Source organism: Meleagris gallopavo, chromosome 4 (genome assembly GCF_000146605.3).
Source record: "Meleagris gallopavo isolate NT-WF06-2002-E0010 breed Aviagen turkey brand Nicholas breeding stock chromosome 4, Turkey_5.1, whole genome shotgun sequence".
Lineage (NCBI taxonomy): Eukaryota > Metazoa > Chordata > Aves > Galliformes > Phasianidae > Meleagris > Meleagris gallopavo.
In genome coordinates, this window is record NC_015014.2 from 48,954,903 (window position 1) to 48,980,865 (window position 25,963).

General features: G+C 38.2%; 1 protein-coding gene across 1 annotated transcript in view; it reads left to right on the forward strand.

Moving 5' to 3' along the window:
* Positions 1-4,449: 4,449 nt before the first annotated feature.
* Positions 4,450-25,963, forward strand: part of RFC1 (replication factor C subunit 1) — a 31,058-nt gene continuing 9,544 nt past the window's right edge. The window contains 15 exon segments of the mRNA XM_019614898.2: positions 4,450-4,500; positions 5,276-5,348; positions 5,351-5,403; positions 5,778-5,853; positions 7,758-7,781; positions 7,784-7,876; positions 17,262-17,494; positions 18,220-18,294; positions 19,522-19,599; positions 21,073-21,157; positions 21,247-21,527; positions 22,938-23,045; positions 23,552-23,731; positions 24,022-24,126; positions 25,240-25,636. Coding sequence (XP_019470443.1) covers positions 4,465-4,500; positions 5,276-5,348; positions 5,351-5,403; positions 5,778-5,853; positions 7,758-7,781; positions 7,784-7,876; positions 17,262-17,494; positions 18,220-18,294; positions 19,522-19,599; positions 21,073-21,157; positions 21,247-21,527; positions 22,938-23,045; positions 23,552-23,731; positions 24,022-24,126; positions 25,240-25,636 — 1,897 coding nt within the window. The 5' untranslated portion in view covers positions 4,450-4,464.

Below are 25,963 nucleotides of genomic sequence, written 5' to 3' on the forward strand. Positions count from 1 at the left end.
CCCGCGTGTGGAAGAGCACACGGAACCGGCCGCCTTCTGCTTACTATCCTCAGCGGGAGGTGTCCGCGCTTCCTGCCGCCCCCGGACGCAGCGGGGTACCGGCACGGGCCGTGCGCTCGCCCGCTGAGGGCAACGCCTTCCAGCGCTGCTTCCATCCCCCTCAGCGGTGCCTGCCCGGCTGCTGCCCGCCTCTTGTGGTAGGCCGGATACGTGAGAGCGCTTCTGATTCAGCGCAGGGCGCTGTATCGCGTTCGCAGAAAAATAAGTACTTGAAAGTCTGAAAGTAGACGTGATTACCAGTAATGGAGGATGCAGCCCTAATGCGATTGTAACTATAAACACACGTGTGTCCCGATGTGTCCTTTCCAAAGCGCTTCCTGCTTACACAGCCATTATAAGATGAGCTCCTGTATTGTCTGTTGCTCGCATACGTTAGTTTCTGCTCAGGTGGATCTCTGTGCAAGTTCTGTACTGTCTTAACTAAAAAATATTCTACAAAGCCAGGTTGGCTCAACTTAGGTTTTAGACTTTTCACATAGATCTTAATATCTTCTACCCAGTGCTAAGCACTGATGGGCAGTGCTGTCTGTGTCTGCCAACGCTGAGAGCCCTGACAGGAATGACCTGTGGTATTTAAGTCACCAGTTGCCCCACACAGGCTGCTGAAGCTCTGCAGCAGAATAAGGCATTTGCTGCCTCCCTTGCCACCGCTTGTCAGAAAGCTGAACTTCCTGGAAAACCCTCCCTTCCTTCTGGTATTCTGCTTCTGAATGTCCCGCATCTCTCAGTGTTGGTACTTCCTAGAAGAGAGGAAGACTGCCAGCATGGAGAAAGGATGAGTTGCTTCAGTCCGTGTTCTTTTCTTTCCAGTGCTGAAGAGAAGTGGCTGTACAGCCATCAGTGCTGCAGCTGTGGAGATAGAGGCAAAAAAACCCAGCGATGTCAGTATCCCTGTACCCTGCTCTGTGATATTCAGGAGCAGCTGGGGCACGCTGGGATGTAATACTGGGCTCTTACAAGCAGACTTTTATCTTGTAGTGCCCAACAGAAGTGTCCCCTGTCAGATTGGTTCTGCAGCTTATCAGCTGTGCTGAGCTGATGTGTACAACTACACAACGAGTTGATTGGTGGGGAAAGGGATTCAATTTTTACCTAAATTAATTACCTGACCCAGTTCCTGTGTGAAGAGCTGTGCCGGTACAGCTGAGGGGATGTGTGGTGGGGAACAGAGCTATCTGAGCTACCTCTAGCTGAGAGAAACAGTCCTGGGCCACTGCTGTGGCATAAGCTGCTGCATACTTAGAACTGGGATTCTGCTCTAGAAATGCCATACAGTACCTGGGCCTCAGTACCACTGTTAACTTCAGTATAGTTATCCAAGCAGGAATTACTGGTTTAACTGAAGTGATGTTATAGGATTGATTACAGGTAATGCAATTTTTCTGGAGATGCCAGATGTCAGAGCTGATGTTTTTGCAGAACTTGCACGAAAATAGACTGTACATAAGTTTGAGCTATCCTACACAAGCAAGGCGCTTATGGACACCTTTTGGAATACTTCAAATTGTGCTGCTTCCCATTGCAGTCATTGAGCTGAGTTGGTGAAATTCAGTTTTCTATTTCAGGATGTAGATACAAACATATTTGTATGATGTTATTTTGGAAAGTATTCTGCATTATTGGACACTGGTCTTTTAAAACGACTGCTTAAAGAGTTTGATGCTGTTGGGATTGCTCCGTCATCTAAACACTGGAGCAGCTGTTGTTGTGGGAAAAATGTCACAGAAAACCAATATGGAATGTTTATGACTTTTTTTGAACTGAATATTTGCTGAAGTCTTGAAAGTTATCCTGGCAAGCTCTTTGGGTTACCATTCTTTGGTACTAATAACAAATGGGTTTTGCTTTCTATTTCTCCTTAGGAAAATGGGGGTATGCAAATCTTCCAAGAGAAAACATGCAGCCTACTGTGATTCATTGCTGTCTTGTAAGAGTGTGGATTTGAAACAATAGTCAAAATTGGCAAGAGCTAGACTGCAGAGCCAGTAGTGAGGTTGTGCTATTAGGAAGATAGCTGAGCAGGAGGCAGCCCACATGAACACAGCTGTTCAGGCTGTCCTGGTCTTACCTACCTCCCTAATCTAGTGGGAGTGATCAGAAGTATTGAGCCTTGGCTGGGACTGTGGGTAGGTCTCTGCAAAATTTGGTGCTCAGATGTGGCTCAGAATCCTTTATTTGGTAGCTGTGATTTAAGATGCCTCTAAACTGTCACACTAAACAGTAGTTTCATTGACCTTCTCTCTCATTTGTGTGAAACCGCTCCAAGTTATGCATAAGATTGCTGCTGCTGAAGCACCCCGGGGAGCTGCACTAGCATAGCCCCAGCTCTTTAGTTCTTTAGAGGATTGCCTGGGGCAGTCATGCTGGTGAGTGCATCTCCACAGGCACACAGGACACAGCTCCCAGAGGAAGTGTTACGTTGCTATCAGCCTTCTCTCATTTGGGTGAGCATATGCAGTTCTGCCAAACGGTGAACTTGTGTGTGAATGGCATTGTATACCAGCAATATAGTTGGCCACTGGATGTTAAATAGGTAAAACCAGAATGGTGGCTGGCAGTACTGTCTGGGAACCAAGCTCACATAGTGCATCTCCTGGAGTCATTTTGAAAGATGCATATACTGCTTCATTTCTGCAGTAGGTGCAAAGAATTGTCTGGCATCCCTTGATAAATAGCATAAAAATCTTTCTGTTATGAATCTCAGATAAAAACTTCTCTGAAAGATGACTTTATTGTTGCACTGTGATGTACTGGTCTCCCACGCAATTTCAAATTCACCGTCTGTTATAGCCCAGCAATGGCTAACAAGGTTACTTTTCCTTCTGAAGAGTAGGATGACTGGAGGAAATTGGGGGATATATAACTGAAGATTGAAGAAGATGCTACATAGTTGCTGAATTTCCTTTGTAGCTTAGGGCTCTGTAGGTTAGTCACTCATAAGAAGATTGTCAATACGGGAAATGAAAATTTATTACTTAAATAAAATCCTTTATTCAGAAATGGCCTGAAATGGTGGCTTCTGTGTGGTTACATTTACAGTAGTTAATACACTCATGCAGTAATAAAAATACAGAAGGAAAAGTGCTGCTGTTTCTGAGGACTGATAATTTGCAGCCAAGATAACAGTGTCGTGTTAGCACAGGGAAGCAGTTTTGGAATCTGTCGTTGCTATATTACAATAGTACTTTCAAGGAAAAAGCAGTGTGGTGGTGATTGATTGCTTGATAGTTAGAAGATGCTGCTTTGAACAAAGCAAAAAAGTCATGAGATCTGATGAGACAGAAAATAAGCATTTACGTGGTATGATTTAGGCTTTAGCAGTCAAAGAACAGTGATGAAAGTGGAAGAAGCTGGGGCAGGCAGATGAGTTTCATGCATCTCCTTTATTAGGTCTTCATTTCAGAATCCAGGATATGATGGTATTTCCATATAATTTCCATCAGTCCGTAACAAAACAGTCTAATATTAATGCAGATCAGCACACTCAAAGAGTTTTTAGTTAAATTACTAGAATAGAGTTACTAGTGATTTAAGAATAATTATTCACCAGATATTTTAAAGTTATAACTAACATCTATCACTATGAAAATCTCACCTTAATCTAAAGTCAGTTTGATTCGCAGTGTTGTAGTGTTTAAATTATGTTGCTATGTAAAAGATCTAATGAGGACTGTAAGCAGTTTTTCTGTTGTGTTGCCTTATAAGAAGTCAATAATGCTGATAGAGTTATCTGGGCCACGAATCTACTCCATAACTTCTTAGGGTTTTTTTAAGTAGGTGCTTTGCTCAAACATTCTGACTCTGGGGTCAGAATTTCAGAGTGTTAGACTATGGCATGAGAAGTGTATGTAAAATAGCTGAGTGTTGAGAACTGATGCCTCGAGAAGCAGATTCCGTAGATAGAAACGTATACAGTCTTACTGAAGAGGAATTCTTCTCAGTCTACCAGTCTTCATTTGCTGGATCAGTCACATACGCAGGTAAAAAGTAAACAGACTGCATTTCTATGGGAAATAACACTTCTGATTCTAGAAAATCGCTTTAAGCTAAGCATACTAAATAAATCTGTATGTGTCCCATTTTATGCTCTCAAGTTATTTATTCTACTGGTTTTCAGCCCAATAAACTCTGCCAATCCAAATTACGAGGGAACTGATGAGAAAAAAGGAGCCTGATACAGACATAATCATTGATCATGTTTTTATGGAGATTTCATGTTATGCTTTCTTTAGCATTTACTAGTTTACTGGAAGTTCCCTGCAAGAGGGGTAAGACTACCTAGGTGTGTGATAGCTGCTGCTCTCTGATAGGGAATAGTTATCACCTGGGGACGGTAGGGCCCTGAGCCACAGCCCTTACCTGCCATATATTTTGGCCATATCAGAGACTTTGTTTGAAGCTAAAATGGCTGCTGCCCCTGGGGGTGGTGATACTAAGGAGGTACAGATTTTGTGCTTCTTTTTTAATGATGCTGTAATACTAGTTTAATAAAAGCTGTCAGATAGGGCTTTGTGTGGGGGCTGGTGCTTATTTTAATTGTAACTTCAGTCTCTAGTCTTGAGTAGAGCTTTTTATGGTTCTTCTATGATAGGATAAGAAAATATGGTTCCAAAATCCACCTTTTGGAGTCTTATGTTCTTAATATAATTTTCTCTTTATTGAAATCTTAATTTGCTGCTCTGCTAGCTAATTTTTTCAGTGAGATCAGAGTCACTGCCTTAAATTTCTTAGAAGATGGAGGGTATGGTACGTCCTGCCAGGAGGCTGCTTTGTAGCTCCTGGTACTTTTTGTCTTTTCACATTGCACTCTACTTCATGCCTGAGTTGGTCACGTTAACTGCCAAAAACTTTGGGCTCAGTTTGTGATGATTAAGTGGGAAAAAGCGACCCCAGGCAGACATCTGTTTGAAGTCAACTGCATTTCATTGCTAATGAAAGATTCTGAGTATATGAGGTGGCTGTCGAAAGGGGAAAAATACCTTTTTTTGTGACTGAGAGACAAGAGAAAAGCTGTGCAGTGTCTGAGCAGCTGCTTTTAACTGTTTAGTCTTTGTTTTGTAATTTTGAGGAAAAACTTGTAGATCAGCAAATACTGTAACAGGAGCTGCTGAGAGAAAAATATTCGTTCTTTCGAGTGCTCTGCTCTTTTGTGGTGTGAAACTTCTAGGAGTTACTTGTATTTAAAAACTTATGAAAACGTTTGTCCTTTAAATAGGATATCCGGAAATTCTTTGGCGTTGTGCCTCCTGGAAAGCAGCAGGGGTGCCAGGCTGTGAAAAAGAGCGAGAAGATAAAAACGGGGAAGGAGAATCAAGTGGGAAGAAGAGGGGAAAGGAAACAAAGGTGAGTGTCGCTTTCCTTATTTGTAAGGTGCTTCATTTCTTGATAATGCAATTGTTTGTGTCACTGTTTTTTAAAGTCAGAACTCTAAAAACTTGGAACAGCTTGAAAATCTGGCATTAAAGTGTAGTATTTACTATCAGTATAATTGTCTACTGCTTACTTGGAGCATGCTGAACTTTGTGCAGTTAGTTCCTCATCTCCTCTCCCTTGCCCCTCTTCCACTCCCACCCACGAGTTAGAAAAAGATTGTTCTTAAAAGTAATACTCATAAATAAATAATTTCTGTGAGAAGTCATTTTAAACTCATGAATTTAAGCTGATTAAAGGCTGGGAGGACCTGTTTGCTGGTTGAGCCAATGAATTGTTTCTTTTAGGTGAAGAGTTCACCCAGTGAAGATGTTCCCAAACAAAAGCAGGCATACAAGAAAAAAAGAATAATCTATGATTCAGGTGATGTTCACAGAATACTCCTTTCTATCTTTTGCATAACGGTGGATTAGGTAAATGCTCATCTGATAGAAAGCTGTGCTTAGTTTGTTGTAAATGCAATTAAAAGCACTTTATGGGCAGCCCTGCTAGGAGAGGGAGGTATCTTTGAATGCGCCGGTGATTTTTATTGCTTCACTGTAATAATTGTTTGATAGTTAAAAATGATGGATGAGAGAAATGTGTGCCTTGCGTGTGCATTTCTAACAAAACCTCAGTTTAAAAAGTAAAATAAAAACTACGCTAAATAGCCAATTCTATTAAAATTCCAGAACTTCGTGGTTATGAAGATACATATAGACTATGGGGATTTTTATTTTTTCCTGCCCTGTTAGGATAAATAACACCATACACTGGATACATGTGACTGGTTGTGTACTGTAACTTTACAATTGCATAAACGTATTATAGGAGACTTTAAAAATACTATACTGTATTTCAGTATGTGTCTGAGGTCTGGTATGTTTCAATCCCATAGTTTTAAATTTATCATCTGGAACATATTTCTTCTGTTATTTAAAACACTGATCATAATTTGCTAAAAATATTGTGTGTAATAATAAGGAAAACACCTTTTATAGCACTCATAAACTAAAACCAAACAAATAAATAGCAACAAAGAATCACAAACAATTAACCTGTCAGATTAGTGAAATTAAAATAGGGTTTTTGAACTTCTGCATTATTCCTATCTGTGATATCATTTAATCTCTGGCTGGCTTCTGAACATCTGTGAAACTGTCAAACTGACAGCAGGAGTTTCTGCAGTTCTTCTACTGAAGACTTTATCTTGAAATTTTAGTGACTTGGTAGAAATTAGATACTTCTGCAGAAGAAAAGGGGTGACTCGCGTCTGTCAGAATGATGCCATTATAAGCAGGCAGATGTGTTCAAATACACTGTTTTGCAAACAACTTGTTGTAGGGAATAGCAGTAGAAATATTTCTGTTTAGAGTTGGAGTGCAAAGGTAATACATAATTCATAATTCAACTTCTACCTTTAAATATTTGCACAATTTCACTTTAGTGCAGTTATTGTCAGATATTGCTAATTTTTGCCCATTAAAAGTAGGAGAAGAGAAATACTGCTCCGAGTTCATAAAGATGGAGAAGGTTTTTTGTTTTTTTTTTTTTAAGTAGAATGAAGTCAATTGGGCATGGATTTTTTTCAATATATTTTTATATACATTTTCTGTTATTGTAATTTTAATTATATATTTGGATTTAATGTGGAAAAAGCTAGGCTTTGAAGTGTAACTTTCTGTTAAACATGCTAGTTGTGTCTGCTGCTTCAGCTTGTCCTGCATACTTATTTGGATGTTGGCATATATCATCTTCATTGGGATAGGTTTGTCCTCCTGGCAGCTTTTGGGATGTAGAGGATGTTGAGCTGAGTGGCAGCCTACCGGTGTTCTGCTGAGAAATCAAGGAATACAACCTCATTTATCTGCTCTAGCCTGTTGATAGCTTTTTGAAATAGGTATTGTGGAATAAGCCAACACAGTAGAATGGCTTGTAAGTTTAATCTGGCTAATGAATCTATGCTGAAGGTCCATTGTGATGAGGTGTGGATGGTTTTTATAGGTTTTATTTTTAAAACTTGTTGTGATAATCTGACAGTTGTATTCATTTTCAGGAGGGATTTTAGGCAGATGCAGCCATTCTTAAATGTTTAACAACATTTCCTTACTCTTAACAAACAACGAAAAATTTAGAAGAATGAGGCTGTGCTCTGACCTTCCATGTAATACCTTTTTCTAACACAGCTGATTGTATATGAACACATCAACTGATGTTAGAAGATTTATTACTTAAAGTCTATATTGTATATGGAAGAAATATATATTTATGCTGTGGTCAAAATACAGATTCAGAAGAGGAGGTGCAGTCTGTGAAAAAACCAAGAAGACATCAGAGAAGAAAGCAGCGACTCCAAAACTTGGTAAAGTTCTAAAGCAGCATCCTGTTGTCTATGTTTCAGAGACAGGTAATGGAAATGTGATGCTTCATGTGCAGTTGTAGTGGGGTGGGTTGCATCATAGGGTTGTTTGACTGATGTACTCTTAAATACTTGTAATAAGACCTCATATGGAGATCAAAAGATTGTTTTCCTTAAGCTAACAAAAAGCACTTCTGAATTTTAGTCTCTGCTATTGTGGAGAGCAGTGTAATTCTGAGTAGTGATTTGAATGAGGCATGTGACTTCACAAGCTGGAATTTTTCTATTTGTTTCATAGCTCTAGAGGAGGCAATTATGTAGAAATGTCTTTTTCATATCATTAAGCTGTTCAGTAGCACATTTTGTGAAATGGCTGTTGGTTACCATAAGAAGGCTTGAAAATCTGGATTTTCATTTAAATTTTTGTATGATTTTCCATGTCTTTAAACTTTGCAGAATATATTGGTGATTGCAAAAAAGAAAAACCCTTCTTTTCCTCTCTCTCTCTTTGTTTTTTTTAAAAAAAAATATATATATTATTTGACTGTTGGCCTCTTAGGAAGAACAGGACTTGGAAAAACCAGTGGTAAAAAAAAACTTGCATATGCCATGTATATACCATGCTTGTCTCTCTTGGATTTCAGCTTTCTAAATTATGGAACTGTTTTTGCTTGTTATGGGAATGAGTTGATATAACTAACCATTAATTATCATTAACCATTTTTGATCACTTACAAGTCTTCTGTTGCCTTTTGGAAAAAAATATTCAGTGATTAACCACTATATCCTGAGCAGAATTTTTGCTTAGGTTTAGTCTTCTCTTTAGAAACCGTAGAATTGAACCAAAATTAAAATCTTAACTCAAGCTATAAGTAAAACCCTTCAATGGGAAAGTAAGGACAGACTTTCTTTGTAAGGTGATTGCATGTTAATTTGTTGTGGTTGTTTGTATAGTCACTGTTCCTTAGCATAACTTCTCAGTGTTGCTTTTTGTGTGACTGTCCTTTCAGGTTTTCTTTGTTCTATCATGAAGCTGTTTTGTTTACAGCTAGTTACTTCTTCACATCATGCAGTTTCCTTTATTAAATTTGAGATGTTATGGAGAAGTTGCTGGTATTGGCTAGTATTGGTTGACAGGTAAACAGCAGCTTATGTAGACTTGTCTTATTTGTGAATTGAGCATATTCAGGTTTTGTGAACTCTGAAATTTGTCTGTGGAAGCGAATTAACAACTGTTCTGGTGTTTAATTTAATACTTCAGTACATTTGGGGATAGACTTCATTTGGCATCTGAAAACATTCGGCTGAGTGTATGTGAATGCATGTGTTGTCATGTGAAGAGTTTTGGTTTTTTCCTGAGAGTATTTGATATATTTGCAAGGATTTTTGCAACTTTTGGTTATGTTTTTATTAGTAATTGTTCTCCCATTGCATTTTCTGTAAGAGATCTCTTAGTGGCACTTAAGGGTTATGACTGTATATGCAGGCAAAAAGAATCCAGTTATTAAAATTGTGACACTTATTAAGGTTCTGATTCCTGATTGACTGAATAACACAGATTGAAAGCATCTTAAATTTGATTGAGTTTCTCTTTGTAAGGTAAAGACTAAAAGTGTTTTGCTTCTGAATGGTGCACTGCTCAGAGCTGAGAGCTACTCACTTTAAATCTTACCTTGTTACATTAGTTCTTTTCAGATTTGCTTTTATCATGAGTATATTTTTCTGCAGTGGAGCTACTGTAACTTCACATTGATTTTGTTGTAATGCAAACAAACTTAAGTATTTTGATGTCACATACTGGTTACCATACTCAGATCGCCTGTGCAAAAGCAACTGTAGTATTTCCCCACAGTTACAACACTGTACGGGCAGACTTTGGTCACAGAGGTATTTCTTATGTTTGCAGGGTATCTGCCTACATCTTATTCCATGCTTCATCTAGTCTGAGTTTAGTTAAGGCTTTAACTATCAGGTCTTACACATTTGTTTTGTGCTCTAGAGATCTTTACTAGCTGCAGTTCTTTCCCAGTATAGATTCCTAGAAACTGATTAAAGCCTGTGCAGTGTTGAAACCAAACCTTCTTGGATAAAACATGTTTTGTGTTAGATTTCCAGTTCTTCTGTTAACCCTCTGAGTTTTGTTTGCTATGGCATCCAATTAGAGGTGTGACTCAGCTGGCTTTTTCCTTTGCTCTGCCTCTTTCCTCCTCCGGGCTGTCTTCATAATTTCTGTTTCTAAGATGGATTGTACTTATTTTACTTGTCCTAGATATTTGACCTGGCATTTAGCTGTACTGTATGATGTGTTGAGATGAACTCAATTTGCTAAGCTATCCCAAACATTTTTCCCATCTCGCTTGTTCCAATCTTTTATTCAAAACTTAATTTCATTTGATACTTTTCCTAATAAATTATAAAGGATATTTAATAGCATTGACCTCAAAATAGATAAATGATTGGATTCCTGGAGGACAAAAAGCATTGATTAGGTTCATGATGCAATTCTAGGTGGTGTAATCAAGCTTTTCTTCATAGGGATATAATGGGAGTGCTGGTAGAGGTTATTAGTGAAATCCCTGAAAACCATGGATCAAGGTTGCTCTTATCTAAAGACTGTTAAGTACACACAAGGTTGACTTAGTCTATGTCTGAAACAACACCTTTATAATCTTGAGACTTAACTCTTGATTTTTGTTTGTACTGAATCTGTATAAACTGTTTCTTCAGCTTATTGGAGTTCAGGAGAGATTTCTGTCAAGTGTGTGACCCAGCCATTTGCTTGGGATAAATATCTTTTAAAAGAATAGGAGTGTAGAAAAGATACTAATGACGTAGCCTTGGAGAACACTGAGTTTGGAGCAGTGACCTCAGAAATGATTGAGAAAGTCTTCTGGTATCGAGTAGTCATTAGGAACTCGGTAATCAGTTATCTCAACCAATTTTTATTTTCTTTTTGATCTCATTTGAAATTTCTTGTGATTACTTGAATTTCATTGTGGGATCTCGTGTGTAACTCTGTGGGATCTCGTGTGTAACTCTGTGGGATCTCGTGTGTAACTCTGTGGGATCTCGTGTGTAACTCTGTGGGATCTCGTGTGTAACTCTGTGGGATCCAGTTTTCTTAAATACTGTTGCAGGAATTAGTATCTGGTTTGTGTAAGAGTAGAAGTATTAGCTTGTGAAGTTTATTCACTTATTCTAGAAAGGTAAAAATAAAGCAGGAGTAATTGTTCTCTGGTTCTGTAAGAAATACTTTGTTATTGAAACAAACTTACTGCTTATTTGAATTAATGATAGCCAGGGGTGAAGTGAAGCTATTCTGGCAGGTAGCAAGGAGTGGTGGGGTGGGGAAGCCTGCCTTGTGGTAGAACAGTCGAGGGGATTGGGAAAAATCCAAATGTTTGTTGTACTTGTTAAATAGTGTTATTTTAAAGAAGTGTGGAACCTTGGATTTTGTTTGTGGAAGATGACCTGTTGTTATGATGCAATGAACCTTACCTGGTTTCATCATAAGTGGCCATTTGGCAGGAATTGTGACTTAATTTGCTTTTAGTGAACAATAATCTTTCTTATATACCGTGCAACAGTATTTTTGCATGTGTAGCAATTGCTTTGACAATCTGAATATTGTATTTTTTTTTAAAAGCCTTATTCTAGGTGCTAGGCTGGATTACTCATGAAGTTAGGAAAATAGAAGTTGGTAGAAAGTGAGTAGGATGGCAGGTTACTGGAACGCCATTCCTCAAGGATTAAAATATAGGGCAAAAAAAAACATAGCTTGCCAGTGTGTTGGCTGAATGTCAACTCTTTTCATACAGAGGATATCAAGAGAAGACAGGAAAAAAATGGGTAAATGCTGGTGCTAGTGACCAAAAATCTCCCAAATCCAGCCACTAGTTCAAACTAGCAGCAGATAGTCAGTGAATAAACATGTTTCACATTGAAACATCTCATAGGGAAGTAAAAATCTCACTATATAATGAAAGGGAACTTCCCTGAGCTCGAAGACATGGATTGTTTAAAAAAAGCCTGCCTAGCTCTTAAGATGTAGTTATTGTTAAAGGAGCCATGAGTTGCAGTTTGGAGTAGTACTTCCCCATTCCTATACAGTGACCTTTACCTCTCCTAAGGTGTGGTTTCACATGAAATATGTTTTCTTAAATAAAATTTTATTAACCCTGTTAGGTTTTTGAAGAAGCTTTATAGTGAAAACTTAGTTTTGCATTTGGAAAGTAGTATTACAGCTCCTCCTTGTTTTACAAATATCAGTTTTAAGGTTTCTGAGCACGTATTTGAGTTGTACCCTCTTGAATTTTCTTCAAGGTTCTTCCTCCACCTTGTTTCTTTGACAGCACTGAATGTTCTTATCATGCAGGTAACTTCAGGCAATAAACCAGAACAAGAAGCTTCATTGTGTGGAGGGGACTTGTATCTGCTTTGGGAAAATAGAGCTGCTCTTATGGTGATACTAACCAGGTCCTTATGGTGAAACTAATCAGTTCAAGTGCATCAAGCTCTCTGTAATGAACTGGAAAGTGTTAATGGACCGATAACTTGTGATTGCATGCCAGGGTGATACGTGCAGCAGTTTCTATGGCACTGTGCTTATTTAATTTAAAGGGAGTTGCTCTAATTAGTGGTTTGCAGATTATTTATGGTGATGATCATTTATTTTAGATTTAAAAATATATCAGAAAGCAGATTATTTTAATGGCACCAAAATGTCTTACTAGACACGTTTGTAAAAACGGAAGTGTGCATATTTGACTAAGAGTTTCATTTGGAATTTACTGGATGAAAGAGTTTTAATGGTTATATAGTTTGGCACTGAAGTGTATAACTCCATTTAGGTGTGGCAGTTATTCCATTAAGGTTCTGGCATCCCAGAACCCTTTTTCCTTAGTGAAAAATATAACAATTTCTTGAAATTATGTCTGCTAACTGGAAAATCCCAACAGATGTAAATTAATTTCTGAAGAATGGTACTTGAATGGTTCTGGTAGACTTTTAAATTTTTATAACAGAATGGAACCTTGACATGAGAATATAGGCAGAGCACTAACAATTGTGGTTTAAAGTACATGTTTGTAGTAAGTCTGAAATCAATCAGCTTGTTGACAAATGACACTGGAAATCTAAATGACTACACAAACCAGTTTTTGAAATATGCAGTGGAACTACTGTGATTTTAGATGAGGGTGATAGAGAATACATTTTTAGGAGAGACAGTTATCATAGCTTTCTTAAAGGTTCACCTTGAGCAAAAGTTGAATACAAAACGCAGAGTCCTAACTTGTGTTGGAACTGTTAATTACTGGTAAACCCTGAACTTCAGCGTGGCTGTAATACCTACTGCAAGTCCTTAAGGACAGGAGCCATCTGAAGTCCTTGTGCAGATGTAGCACCACTAAAACTGACGAATATCCAGTGTTGTCATCTTACACAAGTAGTGGAGGTATAGTGACTTTTGGGAAGGATGCTATCCTTTAGCTGTATATAGAAGGCCTTTATGTGATAATCTGCAAGCTTTTATGTTTAACATATGTTTTTCCTACTACATACTGCTTATTCCTTGTATAGATGCACTGCTCGTGTTTGGAGTCGGTATTAAAACCAAGCACTAACAAGCAGTTGCAAATGGGCTGCAGGAGTTAATTAACTAACCTCGTTGTGCTGCTATAAAATGGAAGTCAGGTATGTTCAGGTGTCACAGAATGGTTTTTAAACCCATCCAGGATGTAACAGTTCTTGGTTGTTGCTAGGGCAGCTTGTTCCTGTAAATTACCTGGCGCAGAAGAGACCCTGCTTCATGTGTAGTGTTTGTATCAAAAATAATTAAAAGCAATCTCCTGGCTGTCATGCACATCTGTTCCATTAATCACACGAGTGTCTTTCTCTTTGTAACATCTACTTAATTTCCAGAAAGCTCAACTAAAATACGTGTCCTCAGCTTGTGTTTAAGTCTTCAGAGGTAATGCTAGAAAAAAACCCAAACCTCAGATGTATTTCTTCTGTGTATGCATTCCTTTTATAGCACACACAAAATGTGTGGATATAAACAGCAAATATTATTCTGATAGTAGTGTGCTGCTATACCAATGTTCTGCGAAATAAAAGTCATCTACTTGGTGATAAAATGAATTCACATTTCTTAGCCTTAGTTGGGGGCAGGGACTTCTGCAATCCCATCTCAACTGTTCACCTAGAAATTTCTGTAAAGCAGGGCTATGAAAATGCTGCTAATCTGCAACTGACCTATTCTGTCAGCTGAATTCAAAACTTTCCTCTTTGTTTTCCCAGAAATTGTTGTCTAGTTTCTGTGAGTGGGAATGTCTTCCTCCCATTTTTGTAGCACAGAACTGGTCATATGGTGAGAAACAGTGATCTGAGCAGTCCGGTAGTGATGCTGGCACTCCCCTAATACTTTTAAGGCTGTAAATTAGGTCACCTTTGTGTCTGTAAGGGCACTGTAAGTGTACAGCTGATTAATCAACCATGCTGTTGAGTTCTGTGGCAGTAGGCATGCACAAGGAAGAGGTGTTAAAGTGTTAGTGAAAAAGTCCAAGTTCTTACATGCTGGAAATAAGCGAGGGATGCCTGGAGATAAGGTAGACTTCTGATGTTTTGGGAAGTTCATGAACCCAGGATGAAACCAGCCCGAGGACCTGTCTGATAAAGCATCTGTTGGATCTGACAGTCTGATTGGCTTTGTTTCCTAATGACCATTTTAGTGTTCTTGTCCATCTTTCTCTATTTACATTTATATGTGGCTTTCCAGAAGTGCTGTCTCTTGTTCTTGCTGAGCACTTGCAGTGTGTAAATGCTTCCAATTCTGTTGTTTCTAGGAAGAACATAATTAAAGCAGAGCTTCAGTCATCCATGATGCTTAGTAGTGGCATCATAAATGACTCAAATCCACATCCTTTTTAATTAAAAGTTAATTATATTTACCCTACTTCCCTCTAATTGAGGGAAAGCAATATCCTGTTGTTTTTTTTATATTGCTATTTAAGTGGTTACAAGTGAATAAGGAAAAAAACTCAATCTTGCATGCAGATTATGTGATAGCAGTGGTAAATAAAGATTCTTTTCCAGCTTGGTAGCAGTCTTTAGATTTAAAAAAAATAAAAAAAAAGGCTTTCATGGTTGGTCAGCTGAATGTCTTTTTCTTGAACAAGTGAATGTAATTATTTTCACATGAACTTGTTTTTACTAATAAGTGCATTTTGCTCCTGCAAATGTATTTTCTCATTTAAACTAGAAATAGCAAAAGAAGCAAAATTCTGAAACTGGGTTTGAGATGAGCAGTCTCATATCCAGAGCTCACGCTGCTGTAGCTTAGGAGCCTAAAGCATTTGGTGTCTGACTCTCCCAGATAGATAATAGTTGAAGTGAGCTAAATGGCAATAAAGGATCTACGGCTGCCTGAGCAAAATGCGTAATTGGCTGAGAATAGTGAAGCTTTCAGAGGGACCTGGGCTTCAGTTTTGTCTTTCATATATTGCCTCATGAATTGAATTGGCTGAAATTCCATTTTCTGCTAGATAATTTTTTTTATTTTTATTTTTTTATCTTCGGGCATTCTTCATTGAACCGCTGAACCAATTTCTTCCCTTGCAGTACTTTGCTCTATTTTTCTTTCTCTGAACTTTTACTGGAATAGTCAGTATCCCTGTTGATTTATGTTATGTGCTGCTTAGTAAGTGACCAGGGGCAGGAAGTTACAGCTGATGCTTAAAACGCTTGGGCTGCCTCCACCTATTGAGAAACAGTGAACCAGAAGTGAAGATCTATAATTTGTGTTTGTATAAAATAGAGATAGCAAGTATACAATCTAATTTAAACTTAGAGAAGTGATAAAGAAAACAATTTTTTTTGCATGAGAAATATGGGAGTTTAACTTAGTGGCTGAAAAATGAATGTATGACAGCAATAGTAATGTGGATTTAAATGTAATTATAAAGCAGCTTAGAATGTTTTTGTGCATGATGAGCTGTGTGAGCGGTCAAAACATCTACATCTTGAGAAGTAAAACCAGACTTCAGTTAGGGGCATGCAAATAAGACTGCCTCTGTTTCTTGCCAGTCAGTGAGCCTTATTCCTTTTGTATTGCCTGCTCACTTCAGGGCTTTACTTGCAGTTTGCTTCTTATGCCTTTCGTGCTCTGAATTCTTAGAGGATTTCACAAGAAACTGCTTTTATCGTTAATCAAAAAGTTTGTCCAGGGATGCTTTTCTTCTGTGGTGTTACATCAATCTGATGGTTTGGCAGTGGTATCCGTAGCTTTTTGTATGCTTCAGTGATAGGGTTTCATTTGTATAACTGTCAGCAGGACTTCACAAGGTGACACACAAACTCTTTGAAGTCCTTGGTGATCTTTTTTGTTGATTTGACTGTGTGAAGAGTTTGGATCCAGAATGAATGGAAGACTATCAAGCTTTCTTTCATTGCTAGGAAAACAATGTACGTGGTTGATGGCCCTACCTGTGGCAGGGAGTTGGAGATTTGTGATCCTTGAGGTCCCTTTCAACCCGGGCCATTCTGTGATGTTATGAATCCTAAGAGCTAAAATTGAGTTCTGTTTTTGTTCAGTGATCTGTGAGCTAATACTTATTGCTACTGTGTATACTGCTTCCTCTGCCTCTTGTGTTCGGCGGTGTCATTTTTTTTTATTAATTGAAAAATCTGGTTTTGTATGTTGAGCTCCTGTGTGATTCCTGCTTTCTCTGAAATGGCTGCATTTCTTTGAGATTCCTGCTTCTGGGTGTACTGGGAGGACAGCGAGTTTAACTGCAGAAATACAGAGGATAGGGGATAGCTCCTAGAATCTGTGACTAAGCAGAGATAGTTTAACAGCATGTTTTGCTAAAGCACTCACAAGGTGTGAGCAGGACTTGACAAATAACTAAGTAATTATTCATACCCTATAATCATATGTGAGAATCTACTGTGGGTGCTTGTAAGTATGGTGTTCTACAGTGTTCAAAGCATACATTAGGTGATCTACTAACGAATACTACAAACCAATGAAACACAAAGCTAGATTGATTTTACATATGTTATTTCAAGAGTTGTGCTGTGCAGTTGAATGACAGTTCAGATTTCAGTGACCTGTGTTTCTGTTTGTATGCTACCTTATGTAAGAGAAGGCACTCTGGAGACCTTTCTAAATTAGAAGGAATATATTTATGCAGGTTGCAGACTTCTGTAGCTTTATTTTAGCAATCAATTTATTCAGACTTAGCTATGCTATTTAGATGCTAAATATTATGTTATGGAATGTGGCTATTTATTTTTCCTCTTTTGCTTCAAATCAACTTCTAAACATGCCTAGTATTTTCTTAGGGTCTGTGTTAATGCAACCTGAGCAAGTAATTCTCTAGACATTAAGAGAGCCACGTGTCAGAAGTAATATAATATTCTTCATATTTAGATGAAGAGGATGACTTTGTCAACAAGAGAATTTCCCTGAAACCAAAGGAGAATGGGGCATCAGCAATCAGTTGTCCAGGAACAGCAGCAGTGAAAAAAGCAGATGTAAAGGCACAGGCTAAAGCCAAACCATTATCTCCGGTGAAACTGACTCCCACCTCAGCTCTTGATTACTTTGGGACAAGAAGTGTCCAGCGATCAGAAAAGAAACTGGTAGCGAGTAAAAGGAAGGAAGTGAGTACTGATGGTGTTCCTTTAGGTTGCTGGTGTGTCTGAATGCAGGACAAAATGGCTTACTTAATGGCCTTCAGAAGATTCTTCTTTTTGTATTGCTTAAAGTTACTTTTTCATAACCACTCAAGTGTAAGGGCAATTTTGACAGTATATACAAGCATATCAAGTCTGCAAATACGATTGTAGAGTAGTACTTCTATATTTGAGAAGAGAGCATAAAGTTGGAAGCAATGCTTTCTTTATTGCTTTTTCCCACGTAACTTCTCTTAAAATGTTAAAGCAGTTTTCTGAGAGGAGTAAACAAAGAGGTAGCTTATAGTTTGGAAAGGGGTGAAGGTGGGGTGTGGGGAGTTTGTGCAGAGGGAAGAGGAATGATATTGTTTTCCAGAGCTTTATAGTGTATGTATTCATGGAATAACAAAGCATCGAGTGAAGTGTGGAGGAAGTTCAAAATTGGCAGTGTAGTTGTCCCTGTCAAGCTGACCAGCTGTGGTAGCTTTAGAGATGTTCAGCTCTTTGAAGAAGTGATACACTGGTTACACCATGGTTTTGTTTTTAATAGTAAAATCTCTTGAAAACAGTCTTGGATAAATGTGTATAGGTTAGGGAGCTAGGGATAAAATGCTGCATGTCTACTTACCAGTCCTTTTCTAGAAGTACACAAAATGAATTTTTTATAAATGTTGAGGAAACTGAACTGTTGGTCTATTTTTTTTCTTATATAGCCTTCACAAAGCGGAGACAGCACACTAGATGATGAGGCCATTGCTAGGCAACTGCAGCTTGAAGAAGATTCGGAGGTAAAAGCTGTATAAATCTGTTGCTGTATGCCAAGGGCAGTTTGTTTAACTTAAAATGTTAAGAAATGAAGATAGACTGTCTGTGTATCCTATAAATTACATGTGCACACGCACCTCTGTTGTGCTTGAACTCTCGCAGATTTGTGCAAACGCAGTCAGGCAGTGATTTTATAGGCATTATTTCAGTTACATAAATAGAATGTTTCCCCTATTTTCTGTCTCTGCAGACTGTTTCCACCCATGCAGGTGTCTAAAATAATCTTGTTTTTCACATAGAACTCATTTTCTGCTTCCTCATAATTGTATGTGTGTTGTTCCCTGAGGCAAAGGTACACTTGTCACACATGTTGGCTTTACTCTGGGAAAAGCTGTTCATTTCCTGGTAGTATTGAGCATCCTTAGAAATAGTTATCTTTGGTGCAAAACATGGTCTTATCCTTGACATCCCCAGAGGTGTGATGAATCTGGCTTTATTGTATTGGAAAGTTAAATAATATGTTAGGAAAACTGTGATTTCAACAAAAGCAGCAATTGTATAACTATAACTCTGTAATTATCTAACATATAATCAGAGGAATGTGCATTGTCAGGTGTGTATCTGCCTCGGTCTGGTTTGTGTTTGGTGATCTGTGCCCTTCCCCTATCTCACTGTAAACAAGGAAGACATTCGTTTAATCATTATGGGCACATAAAAACAGTGCCTGTGGTATATTATTGTTATGAAGTCATCTGCTTGAATCTTACAATGTGGTATGTTAGACATTAGGATAGTAATGAAATGATTGTTTGTTGTTTTGTTGGAAGAGCAGTCAGTATTTACTTACAGTGATGCACATTGATTAAGGAAGAGAGGTTTTCCCCAAATGGCTATGTTTGATAGAAGAGGTTACTTGAAGATCAATTGAAACTGTGTGTGTTGCATTCACCTTGCTATGTGAAACAAAGATGTGAAGGAACAGAAAACAACTTCAAAAACAGATTGTATGAGCCTATTAATGTGTCTAGTGCAACAAACTCTAGTTTTGCACTAGTTATGTCATTTCAGGGGAAGCAGGTCATTCTGTAGTGCCACCTTCAGAAACTTGCTTGTACCTGGTAATCTGATAGGGCATTTCCCCCCTCCATGTGCCATCTTATTTTAGATATTTTGTCTTGAACAGTAGAGAGTTTTAAAAGATAGAAGAACTGAAACATCTTTTCTCTAAAACTTCTTTTTTCTCCTCCCAGCTGGAGAGACAGCTGCATGAAGATGAAGAATTTGCTAGAACTTTGGCAATGTTGGATGAAACCCCACAGAAGAAAAAGGTTGAATTCTTTTTAAACTTTGGTTTTTCGAAATTGTATTGCTAGGGGTTATCTTATTGAGACACCTCATCTGTGTCTAAAATTATGAGGCTTCCACACAAATGCCTTAAAAATAGCAAAAAAAAATTCTTTTTGCATGAAAATAACATACTCACTTTTCTTACACTTTCTTCGTGGGATTTCTTCACTCAGTAAATTATGTCATTTCTAATAGAACAGTAAGCACTATTATATCTTTGTGCTGTTTGTCTTGAAATGTAAATCTAAGTTATAGTTCTAATTAAGTCTGTCCCAGCTGTCAGTGGATGCATCCAAGCTGCTTTGTCTCCTCTGTTCTTTCTACTAATGGAGATCATCTGCGTCATGACACGTGTACCTGTCTGTAGGTTTCATCTTATAGTGAGTGGGTCATAGAATCTATGTTGTTTGGCAAAAAGCCTTCGTTACTGCCATACTACAGCTGAGATCAGTGGTTTAACTATTGTTTCCATGTATAATCTCAGTGGATGAAGGCATGTACCTAAAGTATGAGAATGGTTTAAATAGCTGAATGATTCTCCTTATGATTTTTCCATTCTCCAACCATTCACAGTTCACGATCTTGATCCAAATTTGATTTTTATGAATTTAGGAACTCACAGTGTATGTTTTTTTTCCTGTGAGATAGTTTGTTTAGTTCCAGAGGATAGTGAGCAATCATCTACAGCATGCTGAGATTTGCTTTTGAATCAGTCTCAGTTCCAAGGGAACGTACGCACTGTAGAGCATCACTCATTCATTTGAACAGTGATTGTGATGGAAGGGATCATATCCTTTAGGTTAAAGCTTTACATTCATCCCTGCTCATTTTGCAGAAATGGTCTGCTTGTCTCTCTCATACCTGAAGTGAAGTGACATGCTGAGGACCGATACTGTAGGTCAGCTTTAGCTCCTCTGTCTCCTGAGGACCAGATCAAGCAAAATGAGACGAGGACAGAGGATGGTGAGAAGTGACGGAAGAGAAAGGAAGGAAGAGAGTATGCTCCATCTTTAGAGAGAAGGGGCAAGCAGAGATCTTCAGTTTTATCTCTTACCCCAGTGATGGGAGTTCTCCTAGTTGCCATAGCTTGTGGTATGAGGTGCAGGACCACTTATGGTACAGTAGAACAGTTCCTGTGTTATATATCCAGGGTTTTGGAAGTTGGGATAGCTCTTTCGGATATTGCAAACGCTTCTTCTAGTGCTACTACTATGAGAGTTGAAACATACAAACTGGAAGTTTGTCTGTTGTTTGAGTTAAACAATTACGCGTATGGCTGAATGTAGGATTTGCTCATCTGCTTTCTGTTGATAGGATTCTCACTTGTGGTAGGGATCAGCTTTTTTTGTGCATGTCATTCCGTCTGATGTACTGTAACAGTTAGAAAACAAAGAGTCTGGGCTTAGTGGTGTTTTGGGACACACATTTCTAACTTGCATCATTTGTTTGCTTAGGCTCGGAGAGATTCGGGGGAGCAAACGGTGCTGAGCATCAAGAGCAGTCCTAATGCGACGGGAAGATACAAACAATCCCAAAGAGGTGGGTTGCTAATAGCATGGATTGATGAAATGTTTTCAAATTTCAGTATGTTCTCACCTATGTACTCTCACTTCTCTGCTTCTTTCAAGCGAAAGCAACAAACTCGGCAGGTGAAGTAAAAGAACAAACTAAATCTGAAAATTCAAAAGAGCCTAATTTACATCCATCTGTTGGTGAAATAGCAAGGGCACTGACGGAGAAAACCTTGCCTTTGAAACCTACCTCAAAGCTTGTGGCTCTAAAACAGAAGGAGGAGACTACTAAAAAGCAAAGTGGCACTCAAAACTTACTATCAAAAGAAAAAAATGCTATGGGGAAAGAAGAGAAAAGAACACCCAAGAAGGAGAAAATTTCTCCCAAGAAGGCTGAGGTAGGAGCTGTTCATGTAAACATAGTTGGCTTGGTGGAGCTTATAGGAAAACAATTTCCCTATTGTATGTGTGTCACTGTTGTATCCAGGTACTTTTTTTTTTGCGTATTTTGGGTGATTTTTAAGAATTTAGAATCTTAGTAGAACTCAAGTTCCTAGCAATTCTAGAAATGTATAAGGTAAATTAGCTGGAAAAATACAGATTAAGTGCATCAAGGAATTGAGCATTCTTTTATGCTCACTAAGATGTGCATGAATGCTGAAAAATCAGTGAAGTGCTTTTTTTTTTTTTTTGTCATGTAACTTCCTGAAAACCTGTGTAACACCAATTTTTGACAGCAAATGAAATAGATGATTTTGTGAATGCTATACTTTTAAAGACACATCACTTATTTTCTTCTCCCCTCCCTCTGAAATTTCCTGTTTCTGGAATATATTTCTTACTGTTAAAATGTTACATAGGAATGGAGTTCAGTGTTCTCTTAACTGCCTGATTCAGTAACAAGTTATTGAACATGTTCCAACAGTTGTTGGCAACTTCAAAATGTAGTTTTTAATCATAAAATAATTTATTTATTTATTTATTGGCATTTAAATAACAGTTGCAACTGGGAGAGGAAAGCCTGTAGCGTTTTGATAGGGCGAGAGGTAATGGCCACAAGTTGCAGTGGAGGAGGCTCAGGTTGGATACTAGGAAGAGTTTCTTCTCCAGAAGAGTAGTGATGCATTGGCACAAACTGCTCAGGGGAATGGTGGAGTTGCCATCTCTGGAGGCATTCAAGAACCACATAGATGTGGCACTGAGGGACGTGGTTGGTGGGCATGATGGTGATGGGTTGATGACTTGATGATTTTGAGCTCTCCTCCAACCTTGATAATTTCATCTTTTTTTTTTTTATTTACCTGAATTAATTTTTAAAAATAAAAAGCTTACATGACTTATAATCTACTTTTAGCATTTCTACTGCTTACCATAGCATACTATAGCATGTCAGTAACTGATCATCATTCTGGAATCAAACTGGATGTGAATTTAAAGTAATGACTTCATTAATAAAATGAACACATATATGCTGAATACAGATAAAGATATGAAAACTGAGAATAAATATTGGGTACAATTCTTTAAATAAAACAAAGTGTAACTGAAAAAAAACACCGTAAGCACCCCTCTCACTTTCCCCACCCCAGAGGGGAAAAAAACTCACAACCTCCTTTTCCAAACAGCAACAGAAAATCCCGTGGGCTTTGGTGTTACTTTTTAATAGATAAAAACAGACATTTAGTTCTCCTTTATCTTTGTTGTATAAAAATTATTTACACTGCGATCCTGGAGTTTTTCATTGCATTTTATGCATTTAATAAGTGTGTTTTTGTATGTACCGTGTATTTATTTTTCTTTTGCTCAAGTCTATAAGTCCTGAGGACTCTGAAAAGAGACGAAGCAACTATCAAGCCTACCGAAGCTTCCTCAATCGCGAGGGTCCGAAAGCTCTGGGTTCCAAAGAGATTCCTCAAGTAAGCTTGGCTACAGTAGAATTTCTGTATGTAGAAGTGGTGTGCATTATAGGCTTCTAGTTATAAGTGATCTAACAAGCATCAGCTGCACTATTTGAGGTTTTTTAATGGGCGGGAAGCTAAATTGGAATGCCAAGCAGTGATTGAACGCAAGAAAATATACTGAGAAATGAAATTCCTTATCTGGCTTGTGGAGCCATGCTGATGTAAAATAGTTACTGGTCTTAATGTTTGAAGTTTGCTGTCATTCCTTTGACTGACAGTGCTGAGCTTGAAGCAGAAAGTGTTAGGAATGTGTGATGTATTGTTGAGAGCTGTTCCTTCTAATAGTTTCTGAACTTCTACACCTGTTATCTGTAGCTAGGTAGATTAGGTTAATTTTTAAAATTTCATAGAGCACTTGACACGGTAAAGATTTAAAAAACAAAAACCACAACAATTCGTGGTTGAAGGAGTATTTGTAGAACTGCATGATTGAATGATATTTTCCATGTTATGGTTATCAGGGAGCTGAAAACTGCTTGGAAGGCCTGACGTTCGTAATTACAGGAGTTCTGGAGTCCATTGAAAGAGATGAGGCCAAGTCTCTGATTGAACGATACGGAGGAAAAGTAACTGGCAATGTCAGCAAGAAGACAAACTATCTGGTTATGGGACGAGACTGCGGACAGTCTAAATGTGAAAAGGTGAGCATTGTGCCTGAGGGAAGTGGAAGCAGAAATAATTTACTTGAGTTGATGTTTTTTATTTATCCTCTGAAAAGAGTGAGCATTACAAACGTGTGTTAAAAAGGAAAAGTTACTCAGCATAGTTACGATTTCAGTTTATTTTTGTTTATACACACGTGTATTAAGAACAACAGCCTTCTGTTGCTTTTATTTTGTGTTCGTAAACGTAGCCTTTGCTGTGAAAGGATTTTGAAGTGAATTATGTAACTCTCATTTACCATACTCTTAATTCTTATTTTTGCCCCCAGGCATCAGCTTTAGGGACAAAAATTATTGATGAGGATGGCCTATTTGATCTTGTTCGAACGATGCCAGGCAAGAAGTCCAAGTATGAGCTGGCAGCTGAAACAGAGGTTGGTTGGTTTGGTTGTTTGTTTTTTTTTTTAAATAGCAGGGTGCTTTGATCTTTTGTTCTCTTAACAGTAGCCTTATCTGTGATTGTCAGCTTGACCTCATAGGCTAAAAGTATTGAAACTGAAAAATTTTATTTGTGTTTTAAAAGTTCTACTTTGGACTGATAAGGTTTATTATAACCTCTTATACTCTGACATTGTTTTTCATGTTTAGGTATTTTAGGTAGCTGTCTGAGGGATTGTTGTATCTTCTTAGATGGCTTTAGTTTTTAGCATTCTTCTTTGATTTTTATATGGTATCCAGAGACTGTACTAGTATGTGTTAGAGCTATAAGTAACCATGTGTTTAGATAACAGACTTCACTGAAAGAAAAAAAAACAAACAACCCCTAAAGCCATACTAAAGATCTTATGTACGATTAAATCTAGCTTGTAGTGGCTGATAAAGTGTAAAAAATGTGTTATGTTTGGCATAGATATTGCACTGTTATTTCTGATGTGGCTAGACATGAATTGTCACATGTACATATACTGTTGATGTCATCCCAAGAAGCAGCTCTGAGGTTGTACTGATTGCTTTCACTCCCTTTTTGTTTGTTTTGGGTTAAATACCTTCTCTGCTTTCTTAAACGACAGCTGCTGCAGTTCTCTTATAAGTGTGTACTTGAGAGGAGTGCTTCACTTTTTTAAAAATGTGTTTTCTGGAAGTGTTCCTAGTGTTAAATTTTTTTTAGTGTTGAAACTTGGAATTGTTGTTTAAGATCTGCACTTCTGCTTTGTACGTGTCTGATGGATGGCCTGTTCTCTGCAACCTGACAGTCATCGGTTTCAAATGATTTCTTTTCATAACACATCACACTCAGTGAGGAAGGAGAGTGCTGGAACTTGGACTACTCCTGGACTGACCAGAACACTTCTGTGTAGTGGGTTCTGCTACACAACCTGGTGGCATTTTTTAATAGTGGTTTATTTTTTCAGAGAATGTTCCTTGATTTACTCTGGGATGTTTATCAGTACACAAGCTCTGTGACTTTCTTATGCATGCCTCTGCTTATGTTCAAGCACAGCATGTTAATTATTTTTTTTTTTTAATTTTTGTTTAATTTTTCAAAGGCAAAGAAGGCAGAGTCAAGACATAAAAAGACACCACAGAAAACTGAGTCTGGCAAAAGGAATTTTAGTCCTCTCAAAAGGGAAGCTGATAGGAAGAAAAGTAATTGTACACCTGAAAAGGGAGGTACCTTCAAATCTGTCAAGAAAGAAGCTACTGCCATTCGAAAGCTTAAGGACTTTGAACATCAAACTGTGCAGAAGAAAGAAGCCCCCAAATCTAAGGGGACCTTGGTTTCTGAGAGCAGTGAAAATAAAACAGAGACATTACTATGGGTAGATAAATACAAGCCTGCATCTCTTAAGGCGATAATTGGACAGCAGGGTGAGCAGAGCTGTGCCAATAAACTCCTCCGATGGCTTCGAAGCTGGTACAGGAATACCTCAGAAGATGGACAAGGTGAGCATGGTTAACTTCTCTCTGTTCTTCCGTGCCAGTTGCACTGCTTGGTACCATGTGCTGGTGGGGGTCCTCTGTGCCGGGAGAGCAACTCTACTCAGTAGGAATGACTCTAAATTCAGATGCAGGTTTTTAGAAACAGTTGAGCCTGAGTGTTTTGTTGAAGCAGTTGCTCACTTACCCCCTACTTCTATCTGAAGGTACTGTGTGGTATTTTCTTAAATGTGACTGTTTTCCAAAGCAGATGAAAATAATCTAGCAGTAATATCTATATAAATAGCATCCAGGCTGTTCGGTTCTTTTTTTACCGAGAGAAACAGTCATCAG